Source organism: Narcine bancroftii, chromosome 2 (genome assembly GCF_036971445.1).
Source record: "Narcine bancroftii isolate sNarBan1 chromosome 2, sNarBan1.hap1, whole genome shotgun sequence".
Taxonomy (NCBI): domain Eukaryota; kingdom Metazoa; phylum Chordata; class Chondrichthyes; order Torpediniformes; family Narcinidae; genus Narcine; species Narcine bancroftii.
The window spans coordinates 277,868,119-277,896,039 of record NC_091470.1 but is presented as its reverse complement, the minus strand read 5'-3'; the positions used below and the strand labels follow the sequence as shown (position 1 = coordinate 277,896,039).

The following is a 27,921-nucleotide window of genomic DNA, read 5'->3' as shown; positions in this document are numbered from 1 at the left end:
TCTTGAACTAACGTAGGAGAAATCGACCAATTTACTTGCTCAGAAATCAGACATCAGGTTTTAGAAGAGCACAGGATTCCAAGCAGTGTGTGTGTGATTAAAAAGAAAACACTCAACCTTTTGGGTCAGCAAATTCCTCCTCAGAAATGGGGGAGAGAGTAGAGTTGACAGTTTTCAAAGCAGAGCAAGGAAGAGGCTTGTGTAAGATGAGAGATTATATTAGAGTAGTTTAACACAGATCAGGTGACATGGAGCAGGATCAATAAACATTAGCCCGACATTTTAAATAAATGAGTTAGGATCAAGTTTCATTTTGTCACATTATATCTTGTACAGTGAGAAGGGTTACCACGAGCAATTTAACATGTCAACCCTAGCATTTGTAGAGTTGTACAAATTAGAAAGGCAAGAGCACAGTTACAGAGTAACAATGAAAAGGGTCAATTAGTACTGTCACGGCCGCACGCATATGGCTGGTCACTGCTGATAACTTACTGGTGGATGCTCAGGAGTTCAAAGTGCACCTGTGTAGACCGATGAGGCAAATCCAGGGACACATGTTTTTCGATCCTAGAAGCACAGTTTCAATTGTAGAATGTCATTAGTCAGAGGACAAAGTTCAGCTGCTTGTTGTTAGTCTTCCGGAGCAGATCACCTATGAGGTAGAAGACGTACTGCTTAATCCTGACGGATCCTGATGATGCAATACAACACAAAATAGCCATCTTGGATGGAACCTGACTGTCGAATCAATCCCTCATTGTGGAACTGCTGTCAGATAATCTCGGTTATTGGAGGCCATCACAAATGCTGTGGAGATGGCACAGGCTGTCCCAAGATGAGAGGATCGATGGTGATGTTCCTCCACTGCATGCTTACGCACATTTAGGGGCACCTTTCAATCGGCCAGCATTGATGATTTTGTAAAATAGGCTGACATCGTCATGGAAATGACCTCTGCAGTGCAGCTGGATGTGGTTGCAGCAACCTGTTAAAACAGGGTTGGAGCAACAAGTTGCAGTGCTCACAGCGCAATATGAAGCTTTAATAACCCAGCTGAATCATCCCCATTTCCGGGTTGGAGTCGAGGCAGAGGCAGCACCCAATGCATTTGCTAGAAACACTGGGTATTTGCCACTGCCTTGCTCCTTCCATAAAGAGCAGCTGGGAAACTGAGGCCCCTGCAGTAGAGGCGACGGCTGCCCATGGACAAACCAGCTACTGCCTTTTCCTGAACAATCTCCTCTCTGGTAAACGATATCTCATCGATTCGGATGCAAAGATATTGGCCGTTTCTCCCATCCCCAAGAGTGATGTCACCCTAACCGGTATATGTCCTTGCTGTTGCAAACAATCGAGCATCCAGACATTCGACCAGAGGTCACTTCTGCTCGATTTCAGCATCCAAAAATCTTTTTGGTGGATTTTCATGGTAGAAAATGTTTCCCAATCCATTATCGAAGTGTATTTTTTTTCTCACTTTTCTCTGCTGGTGGATCTAAAAATTATTGGTGTAGATGTGCATAAGTGAGCAGCATTCCTCACTCCACAATGACTGTCATTCACCCAACTTGTCTCCAGCCCAGCCCCTACCTGGTCAAGCTGTTCCCTCCCCTCATAACTCCTTCATAACGGCACAACATCAAACATTCAGTGATCTACCACATCCAGACCAGTGGTCCTCCTGTCTCAGCGTGGGCACGCAGGTTATGAAGGCTGAGTTCGATTATATGTAGGATCTGGAGAAAGTGATAGTCCACCGATCTGACAGTTGCTGGGCATCACCATTACATATGGATCTGAAAAAGTTTCCAGGAGATTGATGGCCATGTGGAGATTACTGGGTCCTGAATAATGCCACCATCCCTGATCGATACAGCATCCCGTGTTTGCAGTGTTTTCCAGTGACCCGATACGGCAACTGGATGCTCACAAAAATCGACCTTGTGCACGCCAGCGATTCATGGACCATGTCCTATCTGGCTTCGATTTCATCTATGCTTGTATCAATGACATTCTGATAGCAAGTGCCAATGAAGTGGAGCACAAGAACTATTTCATGATACTGTTCCAGTGGCTTGACAAATATGGAATTGTAATCAACCCAAGCAAATGCATTTTTGGTGCCAGTGAACTCATCTTTTTGGGACATTGGTGATGGACAATGGCATCTTGCCACAGAGGTGTGAAATTTAAAACTATCCCATGCCCACTTCGTTCACCCAGTTTTGTTGTTATTTGTGGATGATGAATTTCTACTGCTGTTTTCTACCTAACTCTGCCTCGTCCCTCTTATCACTGATGAACTTCCTCAAAGGGTCAGAAAATTCAACTTCCAAGAAAGCTTTATGTTTACTTGAGGAGGTGCTTGAGGCCTTCAACAATGTGAAGAGAACTCTTGCTGATGCCACTATGCTCATCCCCCAGAGGCCTAATGTCTTCCTCTCACTCACCTCGGATGCCTCTGTCAACACAGTGGGAACAGTTTTGGTGTAATGAGCCAATGGCAGATTGGACCCTCTGGCATTTTTTTGGTAAAACTGTCACCCACTCGGATGAGATTCTGTATGTTCAGACAAGAACTCCTGACTATCTACCTTACCGTTGACCATTTCCGCTATCTGTTGGAAGGCTGTACCTTCACTATTTATACAGACTATCAGCCACTCACATATATCTCTCACACAAGCTTGTAAATGACACTTCCCAGCTTCTAATATTTCCCATCTTCCAAGGAAAGTAAGCCTTGATATTCCGAATTGTATCTTATTCATCCAAATGAATCAAACTTTGTAACTGGAGCTGTAAATAGCTTTAACTTTTCGTTGATAAAAAGCAAATTAACATTTTCAAAGCTTCACACTTCATAATGATGAGAAACAAAGCATATTGTAAATGATAACAATACTCAACTTCAAACAAATGAAAATGATAATAAATGATTAATAATGAATAATAATGATTAATTCAAAGAAAAGTTTCTAGAGTGAGCTTACTCTCCTTCTATGGTTTTTCCAATAATGAGAATGAGCTCCTCATCTGTTTGGATTTTATGACATATGATGTCATAGTAACTATGGTAACTCTACAAAAACAATTAATCCATAAAGGGAAAGTCATAAACCAACCATAAATCATAAACATAAAATTTTAACCTCTACATTCCAGCCCCTAATTACTATAATAAAAATTAATGACATACATAATAATTACTATTACAGATACAAAAGTAAATATGATAAGTGTTATGAGCCCAGAGGACCCCAAAACCCAGCAGCAATAGAGATTCACTAAGTGGTTACTTAAACAAAAGTTGCTTTTAATTATCTTTAAACATGAAAATAGAATCAAACTTTAACTTGTCTCTATTAACTAACCTAACTTAACCACCTTCTCTAAGCACACATGTATGTAATGTGTGTAAGTTCAGAAAAGTTATTTGGTTCACAGTCCAATCTCACTTCTCACTCCTCCAAGTTCACTGGTTGCAGGCATTTCTTATATTGTGCACAGAATTTAACATTTATAAAGTTCACCAGGCTTTGGTGCTTGAAAGGTAAATGGTTACCACTCAGGAAGGTTCTTGTTGGTTTTCAGAGAGAGATTTGTTGTTCCTTTTTAATCAGCCACTTCAGAGTCTTTCTGACAAAACTTGCCCCCTTTGGGTTCTCCAGGTGATAACCTCTTTCTTTCAGGTCATCAGAGAGTTCCTTTTTGTTTCTCTTATTCCAAATGAAACATTAGACAGCCAGTCCTCTCCTCTTGCATGATCCACAAAGGCTTTGACCAGGCCATCTTCCAAGTAGGGGACTTTTCATAAGCTTTCCAGGTTGTTCTGTTCCAGTCCCAACTGCTATCTGCTGGCTGTAACACTGTACAAGTGATCTCTGTGTGTGTGTGTCTCTCTCTCTCTCTCTCTCTGAGAGAAAGCCTGTTTGAATCTCTTTGCTCGCAAAACCACATGACCCTCTCAGTACAGCAAGTTCTCTTCCAGATATAGCGGCTCTGACATCCTCTTTCATCTGTTGCCTTTTATAAACAACAGTCCATTAGTGAAGTCTCTTGAGCACTATTCAAATCTCTTGCAAAAGCTGTGTAGCTGATATGTCTAGCATGGGGTAGAGCTCCAGTATTTTAAATAAGATCTGTTTTAAAGTGTTTGTATGTAACCTACTCTAACAAACCTTTTCCAATTTATCTTCCAAAAATATATCTATATACTCTGTCATATAAATATCAAATTAAAAATCAAAACTTTCTGCTTATTGTAAAAGACAGATTTTAGCAATAAGTCAATTTAAGAAGCCAGTCTTAATCTGCACTTGCTGAATGAAACCTTTTTTGTCTGGAACTGTTTCCACAATTTTCTCCAGTAACCAAGAATTTTCTGGTGTAGAATCATCCATAATAATTACAATGTCTCCACATGCAAAATTGCTTTTAGTGTTAGACCATTTTTGTCTTTCTTGTAATATTGAAAGATATTCTTTAACCAATCTTTTCTAAAATAAATCTGCACTTGTCTCCATCTGCGTCTTGCATAGATATCTTCTTTCTGAAATTGACCTGGAGGCATTAAAGGTTTAGATTTAAGAAGTAAGAGATGATTCGATGTCATTTGAATCGATAGAAATTTTAGTTATTGGACGACCATTTAAAACAGCTTCAATCTCACACAACACTGTGTGAAGATTGTCATCATTCAGCATTTGATTATTCAAAATGGAATTAAAAAAATTTCTTGATTGATCTAATCATTCTTTTCCACACACCACCATGATGTTATCCTGTAGGCAGGTTAAATATCTAATTAATTTCCTTTTGAAGTAATGAATCATGAATTTGATGTTGATTACAATTTTGAATTGCTTTGTTTGAGCTCCTGTAAAATTAGATCCATTATCAGAACATAATTCCTTCACTTGACCTCGCCTGGTGATAAAATGTTGAAGAACATTGATAAAAGAGCCTGTATCAAGCAATGAGGCAACTTCATTATGAATTGCTCTCATAGTCAAACAGGTAAAAATAGCTTCGTACTGCTTTTAAACACTTCTTCCTCGATTTACTTGCAAAGGACCAAAATAATCAACTCCCACATATGTAAATAGGAATTCATCAGACATAACTCTGCTTGTGGTAAATCTGCTCTTTGTTGTTGTCCAAGTTTAGCATTTGCACATTGCCAAATAACACATTTTGATATAATTCTTTTGATCAATGATAAAACACCAAGTATTCAATACTTCTGGTGCAATTCTGATAACACGTGATTACATCCATCATGACCTGTTTCCTCATGTATATGTCGAATAATCAATTCAGAAGTATGAAATTTTTTAGTTATAATGATTGGATGTTTCATTTCTTCTGGCATTACTGCTTTTCCCAATCTTCCTCCTACTCTCAATACATAATTTACAAGAATAGGATTTAACTCGTAAACACGACTAGCCTTTGTAACATTCAGATTTTTCTTTAATTTTGCTATCTCATTATCAAACGCTTTGCTTTGATAAAAACAAATTATCTCTACTTCAGCATTCTCCAATTGATCAACTGTCAGATAACAGCTCCTTTAGGACTTCAAATTTTCTTTCTTGATATGATGTAAAAACATAACCTTTAATCTGAGAATCCACGCTATTGCCTTTTTCAAATGAAACCACGAGGAATAATAGCAAATTAATCAAATAATCGGATCTTCCTCATTAGATATTTGAATAGTATTCATATTAGTGTTTTGGATTTCTGCATCCTCCTTAAAAATTTCCTTTAACTTTTCTGGATTTTGAGGCCAATATTCTTGAGATTGCGAAAGAAATTGAGAACCGAACACCCAGGTGTTGGCTCTTTTCAGAAATGATTGAACCTTTGATCCTCATGAAACCATATCAGGTAGATTATCCACTGTTTTAACACATCTCCATTGATTAACATGCAAAACCTTTTCGATCTCATTAATTTTGATAGTCACAAAAGTACGAAACTTCATGGGTTTTTTTAATTATTGTATTTAAGCACTGATGTACTATCAGATCAAAACACAGAATCTGCTAACTCCATCTGTAATTCTCTTCTTAATATTCTGTCCATTAGCTCACCATAGTAGCGGCAGTAAATTCCATTCAAGGTATGGTGACTGGCTTTAATGGAGCCACTCTAGATTTTCCCATTACAAATCCACAATGTATTAGTTCTTGGTTATTCTGCAGTACTAAATAACTGACAGTACCTTCGCTTGCATCAGTAAAATGGTGTAATTGTGCAAATGTGGCAATTCCAAAGTCTGTTGGTTTAAAACATCTGTTGACTTCAAAATTTTTTGATATTTTAAGTCTCTCAATACAATTCATCCAATCTTGTGTGATGGAATCTGGTATAGCTTCATCCCATCCAAATTTTCTTTTGTACAATTCTTGCAGAATTTTCTAGGCTATTAATTCTACTGGTGCCAACATTCCCAAAGGATCATATATTGAGCTTTGAAGACTTTGAAGATCTTACTACACTCATAACTGGAAATACTATCATCAGGATTCACATCTGAACATTCAGATACTGCTGATTGAGTCTCTATCTTCAGCATTTTGCTCAGTACAGCACCAGTGGGGTTTTGCAATGCATCTTCATCTGTTCCAGTTCCACTAACCTCTAAACCAGCCATTGAGGTCTGCAATAGCTTAATGGAATCTTCTTCCTGCTTGGTAGTTGAAGCTGCTTTTTCTCTGGTCACCGACTCCAACCTTCCACCAAGCCTTTTCCATCTGCCTTGCTGTCTTACTCATGGTCAGACAGTTCTGTGAGAGGAGCTGTTTGCTCGAGGACTTTAGCTCAACAAGACTTCTCTATCTTGAATTCTTCACACTGCAGCCTGGCTTCTTCTTGGAATGGTAAACAAATTTTTATTTTGCATGGTTCTTTTAAGAGTATTTCTTAGTTTTGTGCTCTGTAGACTTGCTGCGATATCAGTTGTTTATAGAACACAGAATCTAGGCTTCCTGCCAATGGCTCCTTGCTTCCGCAAATCAGAGCTTTATCTCTTTTTCATGGTTACAGGTGCCTGAAGTCAGACAGACATGGTCTAACTGTACAATTCCAGAGATGTTCTCATAGAAGCTTCTAGAATTTTCTAACAGACTTTCTTTAAATCTTAACTTCTTTCTTCCAACCAAATTCACAATTTTATAAAACACTTTTCTTTTAATAAATTGTAGATGACATTTCCCAGCTTCTAATATTTCCCAATCTCAAACATATTATCTTCCAAGGAAAGTAGGCCTTGATGTTCTGAATTGTATCTGATTCATCCAAATAAATCAAACTTCGTAATTGCAGCTGTAAATAGCTTTAATTTTTTGTTGATAAAAGCGAATAAACATTTTCATAGCTTTGCAGTTCATAACAATGAGTAAAACAATGATAACTATATTCAACTTCAAAGAAATATAAAGAAATTAAAATGATAATAAATGATTAATAATGAATAATAATAATGATGAATAATAATGATGAATAATAATGATGAATAATAATGATGAATAATAATGATGAATAATAATGATGAATAATAATGATGAATAATACTGATGAATAATACTGATGAATAATAATGATGAATAATACTGATGAATAATACTGATGAATAATACTGATGAATAATACTGATGAATAATACTGATGAATAATAATGATGAATAATAATGATGAATAATAATGATGAATAATAATGATGAATAATAATGATGAATAATAATGATGACGAATAATGATGACTAATAATGATGACGAATAATGATGACGAATAATGATGACGAATAATGATGACGAATAATGATGACGAATAATGATGACGAATAATGATGACGAATAATGATGACGAATAATGATGACGAATAATGATGACGAATAATGATGACGAATAATGATGACGAATAATGATGACGAATAATGATGACGAATAATGATGACGAATAATGATGACGAATAATGATGACGAATAATGATGACGAATAATGATGACGAATAATGATGACGAATAATGATGACGAATAATGATGACGAATAATGATGACGAATAATGATGACGAATAATGATGACGAATAATGATGACGAATAATGATGACGAATAATGATGACGAATAATGATGACGAATAATGATGACGAATAATGATGACGAATAATGATGACGAATAATGATGACGAATAATGATGACGAATAATGATGACGAATAATGATGACGAATAATGATGACGAATAATGATGACGAATAATGATGATGATGAATAATAATAATAAATTCAAAGAAAAGTTTCTCGAGTGAGCTTACTCTCCTTCCATGGTTCTTCCAATAATGAGAATGAGCTCCTCGTCCGCTCGGATATTACGACATATGATGTCATAGTAACTATGGTAACTCTACAAAAACAATTGAAGGAAAAGTCATAAAACAACCATAAATCATAAACACAAGGTTTTAACCTCTACAAAGCACGCACTATTCTCCGCAGGAAATCCATCACTTGGATTCCATCCTGCAATTCTCCAGTGACACCAGACACATCCACGGGAAATTGAATTCTGTTTCCATTGACCTATTCAGACTGGAAGTGGAGGCTGTTTACACTGCAACATCTGTTGATTTTAATGCAATGACTTTTGCACAACATATTGATCCCAAGCTCATCCAGTAATGCCAGAACAATACAAGTCTCAGACTTGAAAACTTGCGCATTGGCAACTCAGGTGGGTCAACAGAGTCTGACACATCCACCAGCAAGCCAAGACCCTTGGTGCCTGTGGCAATGCATTGGGAAGTCTTCAGTGCACTCCACAACCTCTCCCATCCAGGCAAAAAAAGCAATGATCTAGCTGGTTACTGATCATTTCACCTGTCATGCATTAAGCATGATGTCGGACTATGGGAAAAGACATGCTTGCCATATCAGCATTCCAACGTCTGCAGACACACCAAAAACCCACTTGGAGATTTTCCTGACCCAGATTCTCATTTTGAATATGTCCACCTTGATCTGTTCAGTCCACCTCCACCATCTAGAGCACACATGTCAAACTCTGGCCCGCGGGCCAAATTTGGCCCGTGATATAATTATATTTGGCCCGCAAGATCATTTCAAAAATGTATTAGAGGTGGCCCGCCCTGCAGCGAGAGCCGATGCTGTTTTTTGGTAATGTCACCCCCACCATTCTCCCCCTTCATTGCACATCCTTCCCCATTGTAACACGAGAAATTGTAACACGAGAAGTCTGTCGATGTCATCAGCCAGCAAGCTAGTTGGAAGGCTCCCCGCACAACCAGTCACTTCTCCCACCTGTCGAGTGGTGCAGCGGATTGGCAAGCACCTGTGATTTCCTGTCGGTGCGACGGACATGGCAGGCTGCGCACGGCCCCCGGGCAGCGCCAGCCCCGCGCGACTGGCACCGGACGGCCCTTCCACAGCGCGAGCGAACTTCTCCCGGTCGCCACGGCCTTCAGCGCTTGCATCCGCGCGGACCCCAGGGACGGCTGGTTCGGCCCTGCACGTGAAGAGAGAGATGGTGGCTGTCCGCAAAGGCTGATCGGCAGCGCGCTGGGCCTGAGTGGGTGGGTAAGCAGGGGTGGGCAGAGGGTGTAGGTGAGGAGTAATGGGTAGGGGAAGTTATGGTGGTGCGAGGGGCAGTTAGAGGGAGGGATGAGTAGAAGGAGGGGTGGATAGGGAAGAGGTAAAAGGGGAGGGGCAGGGCGAGTAGGGGAGGGGTGATTAGAGGGTGAGAGATGGGTAGAGGGAGGAACAGGTTGAGGGGAGAGGCAGTAGAGGGGCGTGTATAGGATGGGGTGGGTAGAGGCAGAGCGAGTGGAGTGAGGGGTGAGTAGAGGTTGGGTAAAGGACTGGTCAGGTAGAGGGATGGTGGGTCGAGGGTGAATAGAGGCCTAGAACCTGAGGAGTGAGCAGGAAATGCTGAGTCCTGATGCAGTCCAAAATGGACACAGCCTGTGAATGCTGACTACATCTCCACAGGGACCAAATAGGTTTCCCTCAGGTCAAGCAAAGGGTGAACCTGAGCTACCTACTCCTGACCTGTAACATTATCCTCCTAAAGTTATATCCTAAAGTTTAACATTACATATGTTGAAAGAAGAGAAAACATGCAGATGTTGTTGAAAATTTTCAATAAATATTTAGTTCGGCCCTCGACTTAGTCCAAGTTTTTAATTTTGGCCCTCCGTGAATTTGAGTTTGACACCCCTGATCTAGAGGGTAAACATTTGCTAATGTGTGAATATTGGACAACAAGATGGGAAGAAACCATCCCAGTTACCAACATCTCTGCAGAGACAGTCGCCCTGGCATTTGATGACTGATGGGTTCTGGCCTTCAGTGTTGCCGTCCGCTTCAGCAAACATACGATGGCCCTTACTTACCAAGTTATCCAAAGCCAGCCCAAAGATTTTGTGATCTGTCACAACAGAAAGGCTAACACTGTATCTATTGACTATTTAAAGCCAGGATGCGTCAAGAACCAGCTGAGTACACCACCCACTGAACCAGCGAAGGCACAAGACCTCAGCCTGTCCTGTAAACCACTGCCATTGCTTCAGTACTGGATGAGATGAGGCTGGTCAATCAACCCAGCAGACCATTATTTGGCGGGACAGATCCAAACATTCACCACTTCGTATGACTCAGAGGGGAGGGGGTGTGAGGTGCTGTCGTGCTTGCATGCCTATGTATGTTTTACATAGGGTTGGTCACCACTGTGGCTCATTGGAGATGATGCTCAGGAGTTCAAAATACACCTGCATGAACTGATAAGGTGAAAGCGGGGACAGTGTCATGGTCACGTGTGGGAAACAGTGAAAGGGGTGGCACAGGTTAGGGTTGGAGTAGAGAGTGGAATCGTGTCGAATAGAGACACAATGTGGCATGCTGAGCTTAATAGCATTTGACCCCTTTTATTTTTGTGGAAATATTTAGTAGTTTCTAAAGTATGAAACAAGGGCAGGATGAGAACACTGATGTGGGATTTATTCAGGAGTCTGATGGCTGCAGGGAAGATGTTGTTCTTTAAGTTTTCCTTGGCCCTCACCATTGCACAGAGCAGGACACAGACAGGCAGGTCAGAATGGAGAGTAGCAATGATGATTAAAATGGTATGCAGCAGGAAGCTTGAGATCTCTCAGCATTTCTGATTTTGTTTCAGTTCAGAACATAAGAAATAGGAGCAGAAATAGTCTGGTCCATCTTTCAATGAGATCATGGCTGATTTGGCTATGGACTCAGTTCTATGTATCCTCCCGTTCCCTGTAGCCCTTAATCTTCTATGTTTAAAAATCTATTTATCTGTGTCTAAATACATTAATGAGGCAGCCTTACTACTTGGCAGAGAATTCCACAGATTCACAACTCTGGTAAATGTAGTTCCTCCTCCAGTCTTAAATATACTCCCCTGAATCTTGAAGTTATGACCCATAGTTCTTGTCTCACCTGATGGTCGAAACGACCTCCCTGCTTCCTATTCCTTTCATAATTTTACAGTATAAGATTCAAGATTTCAAGATTCAATTATTGTTATGAACACAAAGTACATAATTTGTTTTAGTAGTAAACAAGAAAATCTGCAGATATTGGGTTCTAGTGCAGTGCACAAAAGTGCTGGATAAACTCCAATTTTGTTTACTTTGCTCTGTAAAGGCGGCACCACCAGTCCAGCGTCACTATCAAAGCGAGAAAGAAATTCAGAAACATTGAGTGTTTATGAATCCTGCCACCTCCTGTGTTTTTATAACCTCCATAGCCACACAGCCTCCTGTCTGTTTTAGCAGTGTGCCCCAGACATCCAAGTGGCCCTCCTCAGATCTTTGTTCTGAACATCCAATATGCTTTAGAAGCTGTCAGCACCTGAGGAGCCCTGTTGCCAGTGGCAATCTTATGAATCTCAGTCCCAAATACCTGGTTCCCTCAAGCCCATCGTCAACAGCCCACTGTTGTAATGCCTTTGGCCATTCATCCCTGTACTGGTCAGTAAATATGGTCTTTTCCCTCTACCCTATCTCATCCTTTAAAGATCCAAAGAACTCCAGGCTATTTAATCTCTTGTCATGAACTAACCCCCCTCACTTCTGGAATGAACCTGGTGAGACTCTTCACCATAGCCTCCAAAGCTAGTAAGTAAGGAGACCAGAATTATGTGCAGTACTCTAGATGTGAACCCTGTAGCAGAACCATCTTGCTCTTAAATTCAATCCCTCTAACAATGAAGAGCAACATTCTCATTTGTCTTTTTGATTACCTGAATCACCTTTCTGTAGTTCATGTACAAACACTTTTGGGTCTCTGCTCAACAGCATACTGCAGTTTTTTTTTACTATTCAAATAATAATCTGAGTTACTATCTTCCTAAGTGAATGACCACACATTTACTGATGCTGAAGTCTATCTGCCAGACCCTTGCCCACCAACCTAACTATATTTTCTCTGTAGATTCTCTGTTCTCTACACAGTTTGCTTTTCCACTCAATTTAATGTTATCAGCAAATTTAGATGCACTACACTTGGTCCCCTCCAGATCATTTATGTGTATTGTGGACTGTTATGGACTCAGCACCAATTCCTATGGCACTCCATTTACCACTACCAACCAGAGAAACAATTATCCCAACTCACTGCCTTCTATTGGTTAATCAGTTCTCTATCCATGCTAATATTTTACCCCCAACTCTGCATCTTTATAATTTTTATCAAGATGTCTTGCTATTTCTTTCTTTATGATAGTTTCAAGCATTTTCTCAACTATAGACATGAAGCTAACTGCCCTATAGTTACTGCCTTTTGTCCACTTCTTTTAAATGGCTTTATATTTGCTGTTACAATCTGCTGGAATTTGTCCAGAATCCAGTAAATTTTGGTAAATTACTACCAACAAATCTACTATACCTTCTGCCACTTTCAATATCATGAGATGGATTCCATCAGAACCAAGTGACATCTCCCTTTTGGCCTACTTGTTTGCTTAGTACTACCTCTTTAATGATGGTGATTGTGTAGAAGTCTTCACCTCCCATCCCAGCCTTGACATCACTCTTTGGGGTAATAAGGTAATTTCCATTGCTCATTATTTCTGCTGAATACTGCAAAAGACTGAAGGTGATGATAACCACACTGACCCCACAAAGCGTGTGCACTGGTTCTGACTGACAACTTGATATTTGAATTAATGTTTCAGTATCTTGGGCAAGAGATATCAAAGTCAATCTGCTGTAAGCAGTTGCTTGGACTGTTTTGATTTTTGGGTTGTGTTAATAGATGAGGTATGGTGTAATCTACGTTTGGTTGCAGAGTTCAACACAGTGAGATGCACAGTGCATTTTGGATCAGCAGAGGGAGCCATTTCACTGAAACCGTTACTTAGATGTTGTCAAGGAACTCTGCCTAATCTTTGCCTAAGTGCTGGGCACATTTAAATTGCTGCTTTGCAACTAAATTGGTTTGGAATTGAAAACATTTGTGCATTGTTCATTGCTTGAAATCACAGCATATTGATAAACGAACTCCTTTAGAAAAGCAGCCAGTGCAAAGGCATCACTTCCAATTGTTGATGTATCTCTATTTAATTTTATCCTAAGTAGTTATCAACATTTTTTAGAGCTCCTGATCAGCTTAAACCTAATGGCACAAACATTTATTTTTACAATTTTAGGTCACTCCCACCCCCTTTTGATTCCACTGTTTCAATTTCTTTACCTACTGTACTTTTCCCCAATCCCCATTCTCTCCAACTTTCCTTTTCCTCCCCATCCTAGTGTTTTTCCCTCTAACTGTCTTTCCACCTTCAACACCTTCTGTTCCATACTCTGTAACCTCTGTGCCCCTCCACAGTGTCTTTCCCCATTCACTTTTGAAACTTCACCTTTTTATTTCAGTTCATTGTTTTGACTTGAAATGTGACTGACCATTTCTACCCATGGAGGCTGTCTGTCCTGCTGAGATCTCCCAGTAATTCTTCGTTTGTTTAATTTTTACAGCAACCAGTTATATGAATGTTTGAAATAAAAGGAATAAAACTGAAATCAAGTCAAGTTTATTGTCAACCCAATGAAACAGTGTTCTCAGTGCAAAACGTGCAGGCACACAACCAGACATAACACACATTTATACAAGCAAACCATACAATGCAGGTTAAGTATTTCATCTATACAAATAAATATTGTTTTGTGAATATGAGAGTCTCAGATGGTTAGTGTCAACAGTTCCTTTGGTCGTTCAACATTTTCATTGGGAAGAAGCTGTTCCTCAGCCTGGTGGCTCTGATAGTCCTGTATCTCTTCCGCAGTGGGAGTAGCTGAAAGATGCGTTGTGCAGGGTGGAAAGGGTCCTCAATTATTTTCCATGCCATCTTCAGACAGCAATCCTGCAAGTTCACATCAATGGGATGGGGAGGGAGACTCCATTGATCCTCTCTGGCACTCTTATGGTCCTGTGTATTGACCTCCAACCCATTTTTCTGCTACAACCGTACCACACTGAATCAGCCAGCCAGGATGCTCTCAATAGAGCTCCTATTGAAGGTTGACTTAATGGTGCCTGGTAGCCTTGTCCGCCAGTCTTCTCAGGAAGTCCATTCACTGTTGTGGCTTCCTGACACATGAGGAGATGTTGAGTGTCCATGATAGGTCACCAGTTAAGTGAATTCCAAGGAACTTGGTGCTTTTCACTCTCTCTACTACAGAATTGTTGATGGGTCGTGAAGGGTGGTTATTCTTGGTCCTCCTGAAGTCCATGATCATCTCCTTCATCTTGACCACATTGAGACTCAGGTTACCATTGCACCATTTCACAAGATTTTCCACCTCTTCTCTGTAGTGTGGCTCATCGTTGTTGGTGATGAGGCCAACTATTGTTGTGTCATCTGCAAATTTGATGACACTGAAGTTGGATCTGGCAATCTAGTCAGTAGCTCGAACAGGAGTGACTGAGTACACAGCCTTGAGGTGCTCCAGTGCTCAGTGTGATGGTGCTTGACGTTCTCCTACCAACCCAGACAGACTTGCTGTCAGGAAGTTGGGATCCAGTTACAGAGAGGGGTGTCCACAATGATCCACAAAATCAAGTACTGCAGATTTGGAGCTGTTTGTGAGAAGTCTCTCAGACATAAAATAATCTGTTTGAGAAACATCAGTGACATTTGTTTTTGACATACAGCATGGTAATAGGCTCTTTCAGCCCACGAGCCATTACACCCAATCAACCTACACTCCCGATACTTTTCAAACAGTAGGATAAACTGAAGCAGGAGAGGCTGAGGGACTACTCATGTCTACATTGAGTTAGAGAGGGTTAGAATGTTTAAAGTTCCCTGAAGTCCATGTTTCAGAAGATCTTTCTTGGAACCAGCACATCCATGATGAAGGCATACCTCTAATGTCTGAGAAGATTTGGCATGTTGTTAGAAACTGTCAAGTTTCTACATGTGCACTGTGGAAAGTATCATGACAGGTTGCATCATTGCCTGCTTTGGGAATTCAACTGCCAAGGAATGCAGAAGGCTCTAAAAGATAACAAATGTAGTAAGGCCCATCACATGCTCCACCTTCCCATCCATTGATTGCATTTATGGCAAGAAGGTAGCCAAAATTATAAAGGACCCCCCATCACCCTGGTCACAACCCCTTCACTGCTACCTTCAGCAAGAGGTACAGATGCCTCCTCCTTCAGTAAATGTAGCTTCTCTTCTGCTTTCAGTTCAGCCCTCAACTACATCCTTTCCATTTCCTTTACATCTGCCCTTGTCTTATCCCACCAGGAGTTATACGAATAAGCATCACCTCATCCTCCACCAGCCTCCTTCCAACAGATCATTCTCCACAATTTTTGTCATCTACAGAGTGATCTCACATCTCCCTTCTTCCTTTTCTATAGTGATCACTCTCGGCACTGATTCATCTCCTTTACTCATATTGCTCCTTGCATTAAAACAAATCAACTACAGCTGATCATTCACCTGTCTCATCCTGTCTTTCCTTACAGACTTATTCGCCAATATGCTTGCTATCCTTTCAACTTCACCACTTACTGCTCTTGTTCCTATTGTTGCCACTTCAGTTTAAACCCTCCTGAGTAGCACTAGGAAACCTCCCCTCCAGTTTGGGTGTAACCTGCCCCTCTTGTGCATGTTCCATCTGCCCTGGAAGCGAGCCCAATGAAACACTTCACTTTGTTGAAGGAAGCAGTGAAGGTTACCTGATTAAATATATTCAAGGTGCAGAAAAATGGATCTTTATATAGTTGGTGAATGAAGGGCTATAGGGGAAAAGGCAGGTAAGTGGAGTTGAGTCCAAAGCTGGACCCATCATGATCTTATTGAATGGCAGAGCAGGCTCTACAAGCCAGATAGCTGACTCTTCTATTTCTGCTGTTCTGTACCAGCTCCTTTGCCATGTATTGAATTATTTCCCCCAATATCTTAACAAATTCCTGCAGATTAACTGGAAGGATAAACAAACCATGTCACTGATCTCTTCCAGAACTGAGACTCTTCTTGCTCTCAGTTGGCTACATTGGACAGTAATTTGCATACCCCAAAGCACATTTCATTCAAGTATACAGGGGATAAAGTTTACCCAGCATATAGTCAAGTTGAAAGGATGTGCTTAAATCTTGGAAGTCCAATATTCCTAATGATTCCTGGTACATTAGGATCCAAGGGCGTTCAAAGTGGGGATTGAGCATTTTAGTGGAGCTTGTGATCCCCTCATTGGCCTTGTAAGCCACCTCAGAACTCAAAACTGGAGTAGAGCCAGACCTTAGTTTAGAGACACTTAAGAGATAATAATGTTGCCCCCTTGGGCCTTTTTCTGGCAGAGTCAGATGCAAATGATCTTTTCAGACTGGGCTCTGGGCACAGTGAAATGAGGATGTTAGGTTAGGAATTAAATTTTATAGGAGTGGGGAATGATAATAGAATCATTGTAACAGAGCCCTTTGGGCTGATCGTATCCATCCCAATTATTTAGATAGCTAATTAGTCTCTCTCCCCACACACTGTCTTCATTGCTCTTTAACCAATTCCCTTTAGAAAGTTTTTTTTTGAAATTTTATTTTTCATTTGCATCAATGACAAATACAAGAAGCTTATCCATAATCATACAGAGTAATAAAATGATGCAAAAAGAATACATAATTTTATATTTTCTTCCCCCTTCCCTCCCCAAAAAGGTAGGAAAAAAAGTAAAAAGGCTACCTGGATTTATCACATATCATTCATTGATTAATTAAATTACAAATTTGCAAATATAATCTTAAACCTCTAAATTAACTAGGGTGAGCTGGAGTAGGAGTAGCAGATGAGTTCTTACCAATGAAATCCATATAAGGTTTCCAAATCTTATAAAATTTTTCTGGTTGACTCCATAAATTATAGGTTATTTTCTCTAATGGTATAAATTTTTGTAATTCTATTTGCCATCTATTCAACCCCACACTATTGTTTAATTTCATGTTACCGCTATACATTTCATTGTTATTGCTATTGCTACACTTAGAACCTTCCTATGATAATATGTAACTTCAAATTATGAATATCATCTAGCAAAAATATTTTTGAATCTTTCAGAACTTGTATCTTCAAAATTTGTCCCAGTAAAATACTAATATCTTCCCAAAGTTTTTCTACTTTTTCACATTTTCATACTGCATATAAAAAGGTTCCTACCTCTTTATTACATCTAAAGCATTGATCAGAGCAATTTGAAATAAGTCCATGTAATTTATGTGGAGTATAATTGGTGTAAAAAAAAATTAAATTGTACCAATTGATATCTAACATTGATTGTGTTAGTTATACTTTCATAACATAGTTTTGACCATACTTCTTCGTGGATTTGTACACTTAAATCTCTTTCCCATCTCAAATTAGATTTAAATAGATTTTTTCTGCATAATCTCTTGCAATTTTCTATACATATTAGTAATAAATCTTTTAATTAAATTATCAGTCATTAAATATTCAAATTGACTTTGTTCAAGTAATCTAAAATTTAATCCTAACTTTCTTTTTAAATATGATTTAAGTTCATAATAGGATAAAATAGCATTATTTGGTATATTATACTTGTCTTTCAATCGGTCAAAAGTAAAAAAAAAAAACCCAAAAAACAATCCTTTATCCTTTTTATTCCACAGTTATGTCAAATATCATAAAATGAATTATTAACTGTTAAAAGAATTAAAGAATTTTCTTTTAATAACATTTTGGCTATTTGGTAATTCTTCATTCCTCTTTCTACATGGATTTTATTCCAAACTTCAAGTATTTGTTTCAAAATTGGTGTATCTATCTTCCCTTTCAAAAGTCTTTCATGCCATTTATACAAAATATGTTCAGAATTATTTTATCTTATTTTATTCATTTTAATTTATACCCACACTGGAGGACAAGAATGCTTTATAAAAATTTTTAAAATTAGGCATTTGTAGTCCCATCTCCCCCCCCCCCCACCTCCCGATCATATTTCCATGTTAATTTTTCCAATGCCATCCTAGGCATTTTGTCTTGCCAAATAAATTTTCTTACATTTTTATTTAAATATTGAAAAGACATTGTTGGTATAGAAATTGTTAATAATCGGAATAGATATTGTATTCTAGGAAAAATATTAATCTTCACACAATTTATCCTTCCTATTAAAGAAATTGATAAATTCTTCCATCTTATTAAATCTTCTTTAATTTTCTTCAATAAAGGTATATAATTTAGTTTAAATAAATTATTCAAATTCTTATCGATATTAAATATCCAACCACCTCCTTCTGTCTTTTAATTTTTGTAATTTTCTTAATTTGAGTATAATCAGTCTCAATCATTGTCACCACTTCACATTTTATCAATATTTACTTTATAACCTGATATTAACATACTCCACCAATCATACATTTATGTTTTAATGAAATTTCAGTGTTTGTAAGATGTAATATTTCATCATCTGCAAAAAGACTAATTTGATGTTCTTTATCTTCTATCTTGAAGCCCTTAATCTAATTATCTCATCACCTCTGCTAAAGGTTCTAAAAAAGGTGATAATGGACAGCCTTGTCCAGATGATATTTCCAATGAGAAAGGTTTTGATATTTGTCTATTTGTAGCTACTTTAGCCTTTGGGTGATTATATAATACCCTATCCAATTTATAAAATTTGTTGGAATTCCAAAAATCTTCAATACTTTAAATAAATAGTCCCATTCTAATCTATCAATTTTTTTCTGCATCTAAAGCCAAGGCTACTGATGATATTATTCTTTTTTGAGTTACATTTAATAAACTTAAAAACTTAACAATATTATTGGCTGATCTTCTATTCTTGATGAAACCTATTTGGTCCATATTTATCAATTTAGGTAAACATTTAGTTAATTATTAGCTAATAATTTAGGGAAAACTTTTAAATCTGTATTCAATAATGATATTGGTATGTATAAAGATGGAAGCAAAAGATCCTTCCCTTTTTTTTGGAATGACTTATTAATGCTGTTTTAAATGACTTCTGTAAATCACAGGAGTCATTCATTTGATCTGGCAATACCATAAATATAGGGATCAGTAACTCTTTGAATTCTTTATAAAACTCTGGAGAGAAACCATCCTCTCATGGAGCCTTATTATTTGGTAAAGACATCAATATGTCATATTTCTGTATCAATCAAAAGAGTTTGATAATTCAGTCTTTTCCTCAGTATTTAATTCCAGCAATATAATTTGTGATAAATATTCATCTATTTTATCAACGTCCTTTAAAGATTCCCATTGATATAATTTCTTATAAAATTTCATAAAAACATCATTAATACCCTGTGTTTTATAAGTAAGATGACTATTATTGTTCTCAATAATTGCTCTGTCTTCAATTGCCATGCTAAAACTTTCAGTGCCCTCTGGGCTTTTCTATCTCCAAATCTCCTTGAAATTTGGCCTGACCCACGTTGCAGAATTTTTTTCATATGTTAACTTCATCACCTTCTTTAAATCCAACAATGCGTCTACTAAAATTTTCCAAAATGTCTATTTTTTGCATTAACTGATTGTTCTTTGCAGCAGCTTCTGCTTGTATTTTCTTTATTTGATCTTTAATATTCTGAATCTGGAATTAATTTCCTTTAATTTTCCTATCCACTATTTCAAATCTCGTGTCAACTTGTTGCATTAATCTTTCAATCTTGTCACCATTCTTTCTTACTTCATCGATTAATATTTCCATAGATTGTCAAAAGAATCTAAAAATTACTTCATTTCCACAGAAGATAAAGAAACTTCTGCACCTTTCTCTACTTTTTTCTTGATTGTAGATCATTCTTAGTCTTTGGTTTTCCAGGTCCTCCTCTTAATCGCTGGAGCTGTGAGTATCTTGTATCTTTTCTTAAAATTCCTCCGCCTTTTTATATGCTCTGCGCATGCGCTGAGTTACTTCTTCACTTGATGTCGGCAGCCATTGTTGGAGGAGGCCTTGTGCAGCAGTGTCCAAGGTCTTCCCGGCTTCTGGCGTCTCTCCTTTGGATATTACCCTGCGGGCAGCTCCAGGATCCTTGCTCAAGATAGGCCTCTCTTCTTTTTCTTGCTCCATTTCTTGTATTGCAGTAAGGCCTTTATCTTTTTTTCAGTGGGATATTAATGTCTTCTGTATGTTTTTAGACAGTTCTTTCTTATACTTTCTGTAACTTTTATAGTCTTTTTTGTCACTTTTTCTCAACTTTTTCGGGGAGATCAGGGATTATCAGTCTAACATCACGTGGAACACACACCCCCACACGCCTTTTTGAAAGTTGATGTTTACTTTCCTTTCATTGTCCTTCCAGACTGTATGTTCCAAAGTGAACCAAAATCACGTGGAATGTCTTCACACCATTGTGTTAACTTCCCAGATAATGTGGGCAGCTTGCCATGAGGTGTAATCACTACAAAATGACTAGAGAATAGCAACATTTGCCTCATTTTATCTATGTATTCTCATTTCTCAAATGGGATGGATGCCATGCTATTCTCTAATGTTCAGATGCAAAAACAACACAAATATTAAAGATTTGTCAGGGGCATTCGGGAGTAGGATGAAATAGACTGTATTCTGCTGCTTTTTTAGAGTTGGCATTAGTCCCATGGATAGTTTAAAAAAAATGGAATCAATACTAAATCTTTCAAGGATGGTTAAATTAGCATATTCAAAGCAGTGTTGAAATTTGTATTTTTCTTCATGGCTAGTTCAGTGACAAAGTTTAAATGACTCTTGTTTTTAATTTGTATTTTTTACTGGATTGCAAGTTTGCTATTCAAGCCCTTGTATGATGTTGTAATATATTTCCCCAAAGACCATGGAACTTCCCGTACGTGGCTCGCAATAAAAATTAATATTGATAATTACATAGTCAAGAGATACTGAATTAAAAGTAACCATCAATGATCATGGATTTGCAGAAGAACATTAATTGTGCATCAGTGTGAAGTTTTACTGCAGATAAAGTCAGAATTTAATTTAGATTTTCTTTCTGAAAAGGTTATAAGCTGACTATGAGCTGGTTATTTTGTAGCTGCTTTCAGATTGGTTGTACTTTGATTATTCTGTTTACTCTTCAGAGATACAGAACTCCTCCACATGGCAGTTTTACATCCGAGAAAGCTTTCTGTGTATGCTATCTCAGGTATTGTATACTCAAATTTATCCTTTGCTTGGGAGAGTGATTTTATTTTTCTGTTGTAGGTCCTTGATTTTTGTTTATGCACACTATTAATTTTGACTGTATTTGGTGAAGATCTATTCTTAAATTTGTGAAAGTTGCAGGTTTAATTCAGGTGCTAGAATTTTGAAAATAGTGATATCCCTTAACATATGAAATATTGCCATAGTAAAATCAAGTAAAAGTGTTGCCTCGGATTTCTCACACAACAGTCCCTTAGCCGAACAATCCCTGTTTCTAATTTTCATTTAGACTCTATGGTAGTCTATTAACCAGAAACTACAGGGCAGGCCTTAGTGGGGAGAACTCAAAGAAAACTCAAAAGAAATCAAAGCTCCAAATTGGAGTTTTGAAATGCCTTAAATCTGTTATATCTTGCATCTGTTTTGAGGCAGTTTAATTGTGGGAATCTTTCAAGTGTGGTTTTATCGCCCTGAGGTGGAGCTGTTAAAATAAGTAACAATGCAATTGAGGGCTGGGATTGATAAGCAGGCATAAAAGAACCAGGACTTTTTGGGGATATTGTAATTATATATGACTGCTTGACCCAAATTTCCTCAACATTTTTGTGTCAGGTATTTGCTTTTTACCCTAACCTTGCATTTCTGGATATATCTATACTAGAAATTCTGTCCCAGAATCAGAATTCAGAATCAGAATTTATGCTCACGAAATTTGTTGTTCAGGTAATCTTCAGGTAAATAAAATACAAAACCTTAACCATTTTTAATATATGATCATATAAAGGTTATGGTTGAAGCTGAAGTCTTTGAGATGGTGGCTGCCAACATCTATGAACCACCTAATTTACTTTTCTTTGTGGAATTTCAAGAGCTCCTTGGTGATGTATGATCTAATTTCTCAAAGCATAGAATGCTGTAGAATTCCTGCCTGACAGATCTGTTAGAACTCTAGAGGAAGAAAAGGAGCATCAGAGCATGTTGTTTTCTTGGTTTTCAGAAGACTTTTGACAAGATGCACACTTGATAGGAGCCGATGGTATTATGGGAAAGGTACATAAAGTTTCCGATTATCTGCAACGCTCAGGACCGGATGTGTATCGGTTAACTGCATTTTCTGGATATCTGAAAAATGGCTTTAAGCAGCTCAGTTTAAACAGCAGAATACTTGTATTAGCCATTGCTGATCCCAACATCTTCCCACCACTATCGCTGAACCTGCCCCGGAGCCCGAGGTCCCTGCTCCAACCCTTAACACTTCCCCACCGCCATTGCCGAACCTGCCCAGGAGCCTGAGGCCCCCGCTCCGATCCCTGACACCCCCCCACTGCTGTTGCTGAACCTGCCCGGAAGCCTAAGGTCCCTGCTCTGATACCCGACACCTCCCCACCACCATTGCTGAACCTGCCTGGGAGCCCGAGATCCCCACTCTGACCCCCAACACCTCCCCTGTCCCCATCGCCGAACCTGCCCGGGAGCCCAAGGTCCCTGCTCAGATCTCCAACATTTCCCCACCGCATCGCCGAACCTACCCAGGAGGCCGAGGTCTCTGCTCAGATCTCCGCAACATCTCCCCACCGCCATCACTGGACCTGCCTGGGAGCCTGAAGTCCCCGCTCCAATCCCAGCACAGTAGCATCAGCATAATATTTAAAACAACAAAGAAAAAGTTTTTAAAACATGAAATAAAGTTTCATTCTTACCAAAAAAAATGTGATCTCCGCTTACAAAAATAAGATTAATGCAACAACATTCAAAATGCAATAACAGTGTACTTGAGTACACTGTTGGATTCAAAATGACGCGAACGGTATGTCGGAGTCCCACTTGAGTACGGCAGGTTAAAAAAAAAACATTTTTCCAACTTGTGACCTCGTGTCACTGCCGAAAATTTTTGCAGATAACTGAGAATTTCAGTAAAGTGCGTTTTGGATAATCGGAAACTTAGTGCACTAGCATGGATCAGAGATTGGCTGACTGGTGGAAGGCAGAAAGTGGGAATAAAGAGGATCTTTTCTGGCTAGTTGCCAATGATAGTGGTGTTCTGCAAGGCTTGATGTTTGGTTTAGATCAACCATTCTCAATGGGGGTATCCCTGGGGGTCAATGCACACTTAAGGGGGGGGCCATGGACTAAAATAATTAATAAGGGTGGGCCCCAAGGTGCATAATGGATTAAACATTTTTGGAGAAAGGAAAGGGCCTTGCTGCTAGGCTTTGCTGTACAGTTGCCAAGCAATGTGAGATGTTTTCAAGCCAAGAATGACCTAAGATTAGGGCTCTTCAAAGTGGTCAATATCGACCCCTGGGGAATGATGGGACTATTCAAGGCGTCATAAAATGCCAGAGGGTTGAAGGCGGGGGGGGGAGGATTGAACTTTTGGGGGGGTCAAAAGAATTGTAGAGTCCGAGGACCTCGCCAGTGGCTCTACTTTTGGAGGTGCTTGAGGAGATTTGATGTGTCACTGAAGAATTAAACTTGGAGAGCATTCTGGCTGGTTGCATCATTGCCTGGTATGGAAGCACCAACTCTCAGGACAAGAATAAACTCCAGAGGTGTGTTAACTCGGCCGGTGACATCACAGGAACCAGACTTCACTCCATCGAGGATATCTACATAAAGTAACATAACAATTACAGCACGGAAACAGGCCATTAGGCCCTTCTAGTCCGCACCGAACCAAACACCCCTTTCTAATCCCACCTCCCTGCACAATGCCCATAACCCTCCATCTTCCTCTCATCCATATACCTGTCCAACCTTTTCTTAAATAATACAATTGACTCCGCCGCCACTATTTCTCCCGGAAGATCATTCCACACAGCTACCACTCTCTGAGTAAAGAAGTTCCCCCTCATGTTACCTCTAAACCTCTGCCCCTTAATTCTTAACTCATGTCCTCTTGTTTTAAACTTTCCTCCTCTTAACGGAAATAGTCTATCCACATCCATTCTGTCTATCCCTTTCATAATCTTAAATACTTCTATCAAATCCCCTCTCAACCTTCTACGCTCCAAAGAATAAAGACCCAATCTGTCCAATCTCTCCCCATACTCCAGATGCTTAAACCCAGGCAACATTCTGGTAAACCTTCTCTGCACTCTCTCCACTCTGTTTATATCCTTCCTATAATTAGGCAACCAGAACTGCACACAGAACTCCAAATTAGGCCGCACCAACGTCTTATACAATCTCAACATCACCTCCCAACTCCTATATTCCATGCAATGATTGATAAAGGCCAGCATACTAAAAGCCTTCTTCACCACCCTATTCACGTGAGTTTCTACCTTCAGGGAACGATGTACCGTCACTCCTAAATCTTTCTGCTCTTCTGTATTCCTCAATGCTCTCCCATTTACCACATATGTCCTATTCTGATTCTTCTTACCAAAATGAAGCACCTCACACTTATCAGCATTAAATTCCATCTGCCATTTTTCAGCCCAATTTTCTAAGCAGCCCAAATCCCTCTGCAATCCTTGAAAACCTTCTTCATTAAAGTGGTGTCTTTTTTAAAAAAAAAGCAGCCTCTATCCTCAAAAGACCCTCATCACCCAGGCCATTCCCTCTTTACTCTGCTACCATTGGGGAAAAAGGTACAAGAGCCTAAAGACTCAATGACATAAGGACCACTTCTTCCCCACTACCATTAGATTCCTGAATAATCAATAACACTGCCTTACTTTTCGTGCACTATTACAGTGAAACCTTGTTAGAATGCGATTCGTTAATCCACAGAATCGCTTATAGCGTCTGTGTCCGTGGACCCCAAACTGCTAAGGGGCAGGCTGATGAGAATCAGCTGGCGACCCAACTCCCTGCTGCCTGACAGCCCCCCTCCCTGCTGCCTGACAGCCCCCCTCCCTGCTGCCTGACAGCCCCCCTCCCTGCTGCCTGACAGCCCCCCTCCCTGCTGCCTCTGTCTCCCGGCGCAGGACTTCGGGGCAGGGGCAGCCACCGTGGGAAGCCGGGGCAGGGGTGGGCAGCGGAGGACATTGGGGCAGGGGCGGCCGGTGCGTGATGTTGGGGCATCTGTTCCACGACTTGGCTCTAACGCGGGATGAAATCTTGAACCCCAACTACCATATTCTAACGAGGTTTTATTGCATTTCAATTTTTTTTAATAGTAATGTTGTAAGATGGCTTATAATATGAACTTTTGCACTATAATGCTGCCACAAAACAAATTTTATGACTTGTTCATGACAACAAATTTCTGATTTGATCTTCCCGGCCAGAAGCAAAGACTTTTTTTTACTGTTATTATAATTGTTTGCTTGTTGTAAAGTAGCATTATTTTCAAGTATGTAAAGAAAACCTGTCTATTTATTTATTGTAATACCTGGGGGTTTATGAGGGATCAAGGATTCCATTAAGGGGGCAATGGTCTAAAAGGTTTGGGAATCCCTGACCTAGTTAAATGCAGAAAATTTACAATGTTTTCAGAGCATTCCTTGATACAACATGATTGTTTTTGACTAACATGGATCCAGCTTTGGCTATGAATTGCCTTCCACATAGTTTTCTTCTTTTGTTCTATCGCCTTCAATTCCAGGATATTAAGCAGGAAGGCCAAAATGTTTTGCTCCATATTTCCTGTGTCCGCAAATGCCCACATTTTGCTTTGAGTTTTTGTGACAAGTAGTATGTCTCCTGCTAGCTTTTTATTGAAGAAGGTATGTATTGTTCATTATTCTCTATAAAATTTAAGATGCCTTTTGAGCTAACCCTTGTAAGAAGTTGTTTTGTTTTGAAATAGTTAACTTTTGTTACTTTCAGCAATAATTTTACCCATGAGTTCCCCTCAGCAAAAAAGAAGTTTCAGTAGTATTCGGTGGAATATTTATCATATGGGTTCATTACATCTCCGCAAAACCATTCTTCCATGTGTTTGATTTGTTTGAAATCATTTTCAAATGAAAGCATAAAGCCAAGCAAACTGAAACATTTACAGACTGTGCATAAAGAGAAGATAAACTGTTGGATTACTTCAAAACCCTTCAAGATAAATTTTGAGAGAAAGCCAACACTTAATAGATGATTGCTGAAATGTTATAGAAATTAGGAAAGGGTCTTCTTGCATCATACAAAATAATTGAATAGATTGCTAACATCACTAATGCACTTATTTTGCCGTCATTGTCCATAATAATATCTAATGTCATGAACTTAAATGCCAAATAAACTATTCAGGCAATTTCTTTGAATAATTCCACTGTTTCTAGAAGGATTGATGACATGATAAGGGACATTGAAACACAATTAGTCATTTTACTACAATCCAAGAAATTATTTTTTCAATCAGATGAATCCCCTCTGCAAGAGAACAATAATTTAATAATTACATAAAGGAGAACAGTATTCCATTTGAGAACATAGTTGACTGTGCAACTGATGGTGCGCTTCGATTGTTAGACGATGCAGAGGGTGCATTACACTTCTGAAAAAATGTTATACCTTCAGTCTTTACTATTCGTTGCATCATTCAGAGATCACTTAGCAGCTAAAAACTGAGGTGGACATTTAAATGGTTCACTTTCAATTGTCATAAAGACTATAGACTTTATAAAATCACGCCCCTTTCAAGACTGTCTCTTCCAGCAACTGCGTGGAAAAAAAAATGATGAACATTTCCAGGCATACTCCTTCATGAGGTGTCAGTCCAAAGAAAATTGTCTTTGTTGTTTTGTTGGACTTTGGGACACAATTGCTTCCTTTCTTTCTTATAATAAACATGGAGAGAAACTCGTTGATGCCAAGATGGACATATTTTATCTGGTGGATATCGTTGACAAACTTAATTTATTGAACAAGACCTTGTAGGGTAAACACAAGAACTCCATTGATAGTAAGAAAGCCATTGTTTCTTTCCTTAACAAGTTCAGTCTATTGGAGCAATATTAGATGTTAGGAATTGTTACAATTTCCAAACTTGAACACGAACACAGACACTGAAGGACAATGTTGTTGTTGTTTAGGTGAAACACTGAAAGCAAATACAAATCAATCTGTAGAAAAGATTTGATGACTTGTTAAACCTCAATATCCCTTAATTCAAGAGAGGTTGATTGATTTTCATAATGATATAATTACATAAGTTCAATCAATTAAAAAAAGATTTGGATTCAGGGTGATCTGCCAAATAGATGTCCAAAATGAAGGGAAAAGGCTGAAATATTTTCTATTGCAACATATTTCCTTGAAGGTGCATTCAGCAAGGTAGTTTCTTGGACAAAATC

General features: G+C 38.9%; 1 protein-coding gene across 20 annotated transcripts in view; it reads left to right on the top strand.

Annotated features, from left to right (window-relative positions):
• The window catches only part of bbs9 (Bardet-Biedl syndrome 9), a 516,876-nt gene that overhangs the window by 24,570 nt on the left and 464,385 nt on the right, over positions 1 to 27,921 (top strand). For 19 of the 20 annotated variants that reach the window (XR_011352170.1, XR_011352169.1, XM_069921046.1 and 16 more), the window contains exon 5: positions 21,619 to 21,683. Coding sequence is in view for 17 of the 20 variants with exons in the window: in XM_069921046.1 (XP_069777147.1) it covers positions 21,619 to 21,683 (65 nt within the window). In the remaining 3 variants the exon portion in view is untranslated. Of the gene's footprint in view, positions 1 to 21,618; positions 21,684 to 26,270; positions 26,359 to 27,921 lie in introns of those variants that run through there. The other variant, XM_069921045.1, reaches the window with a different exon arrangement.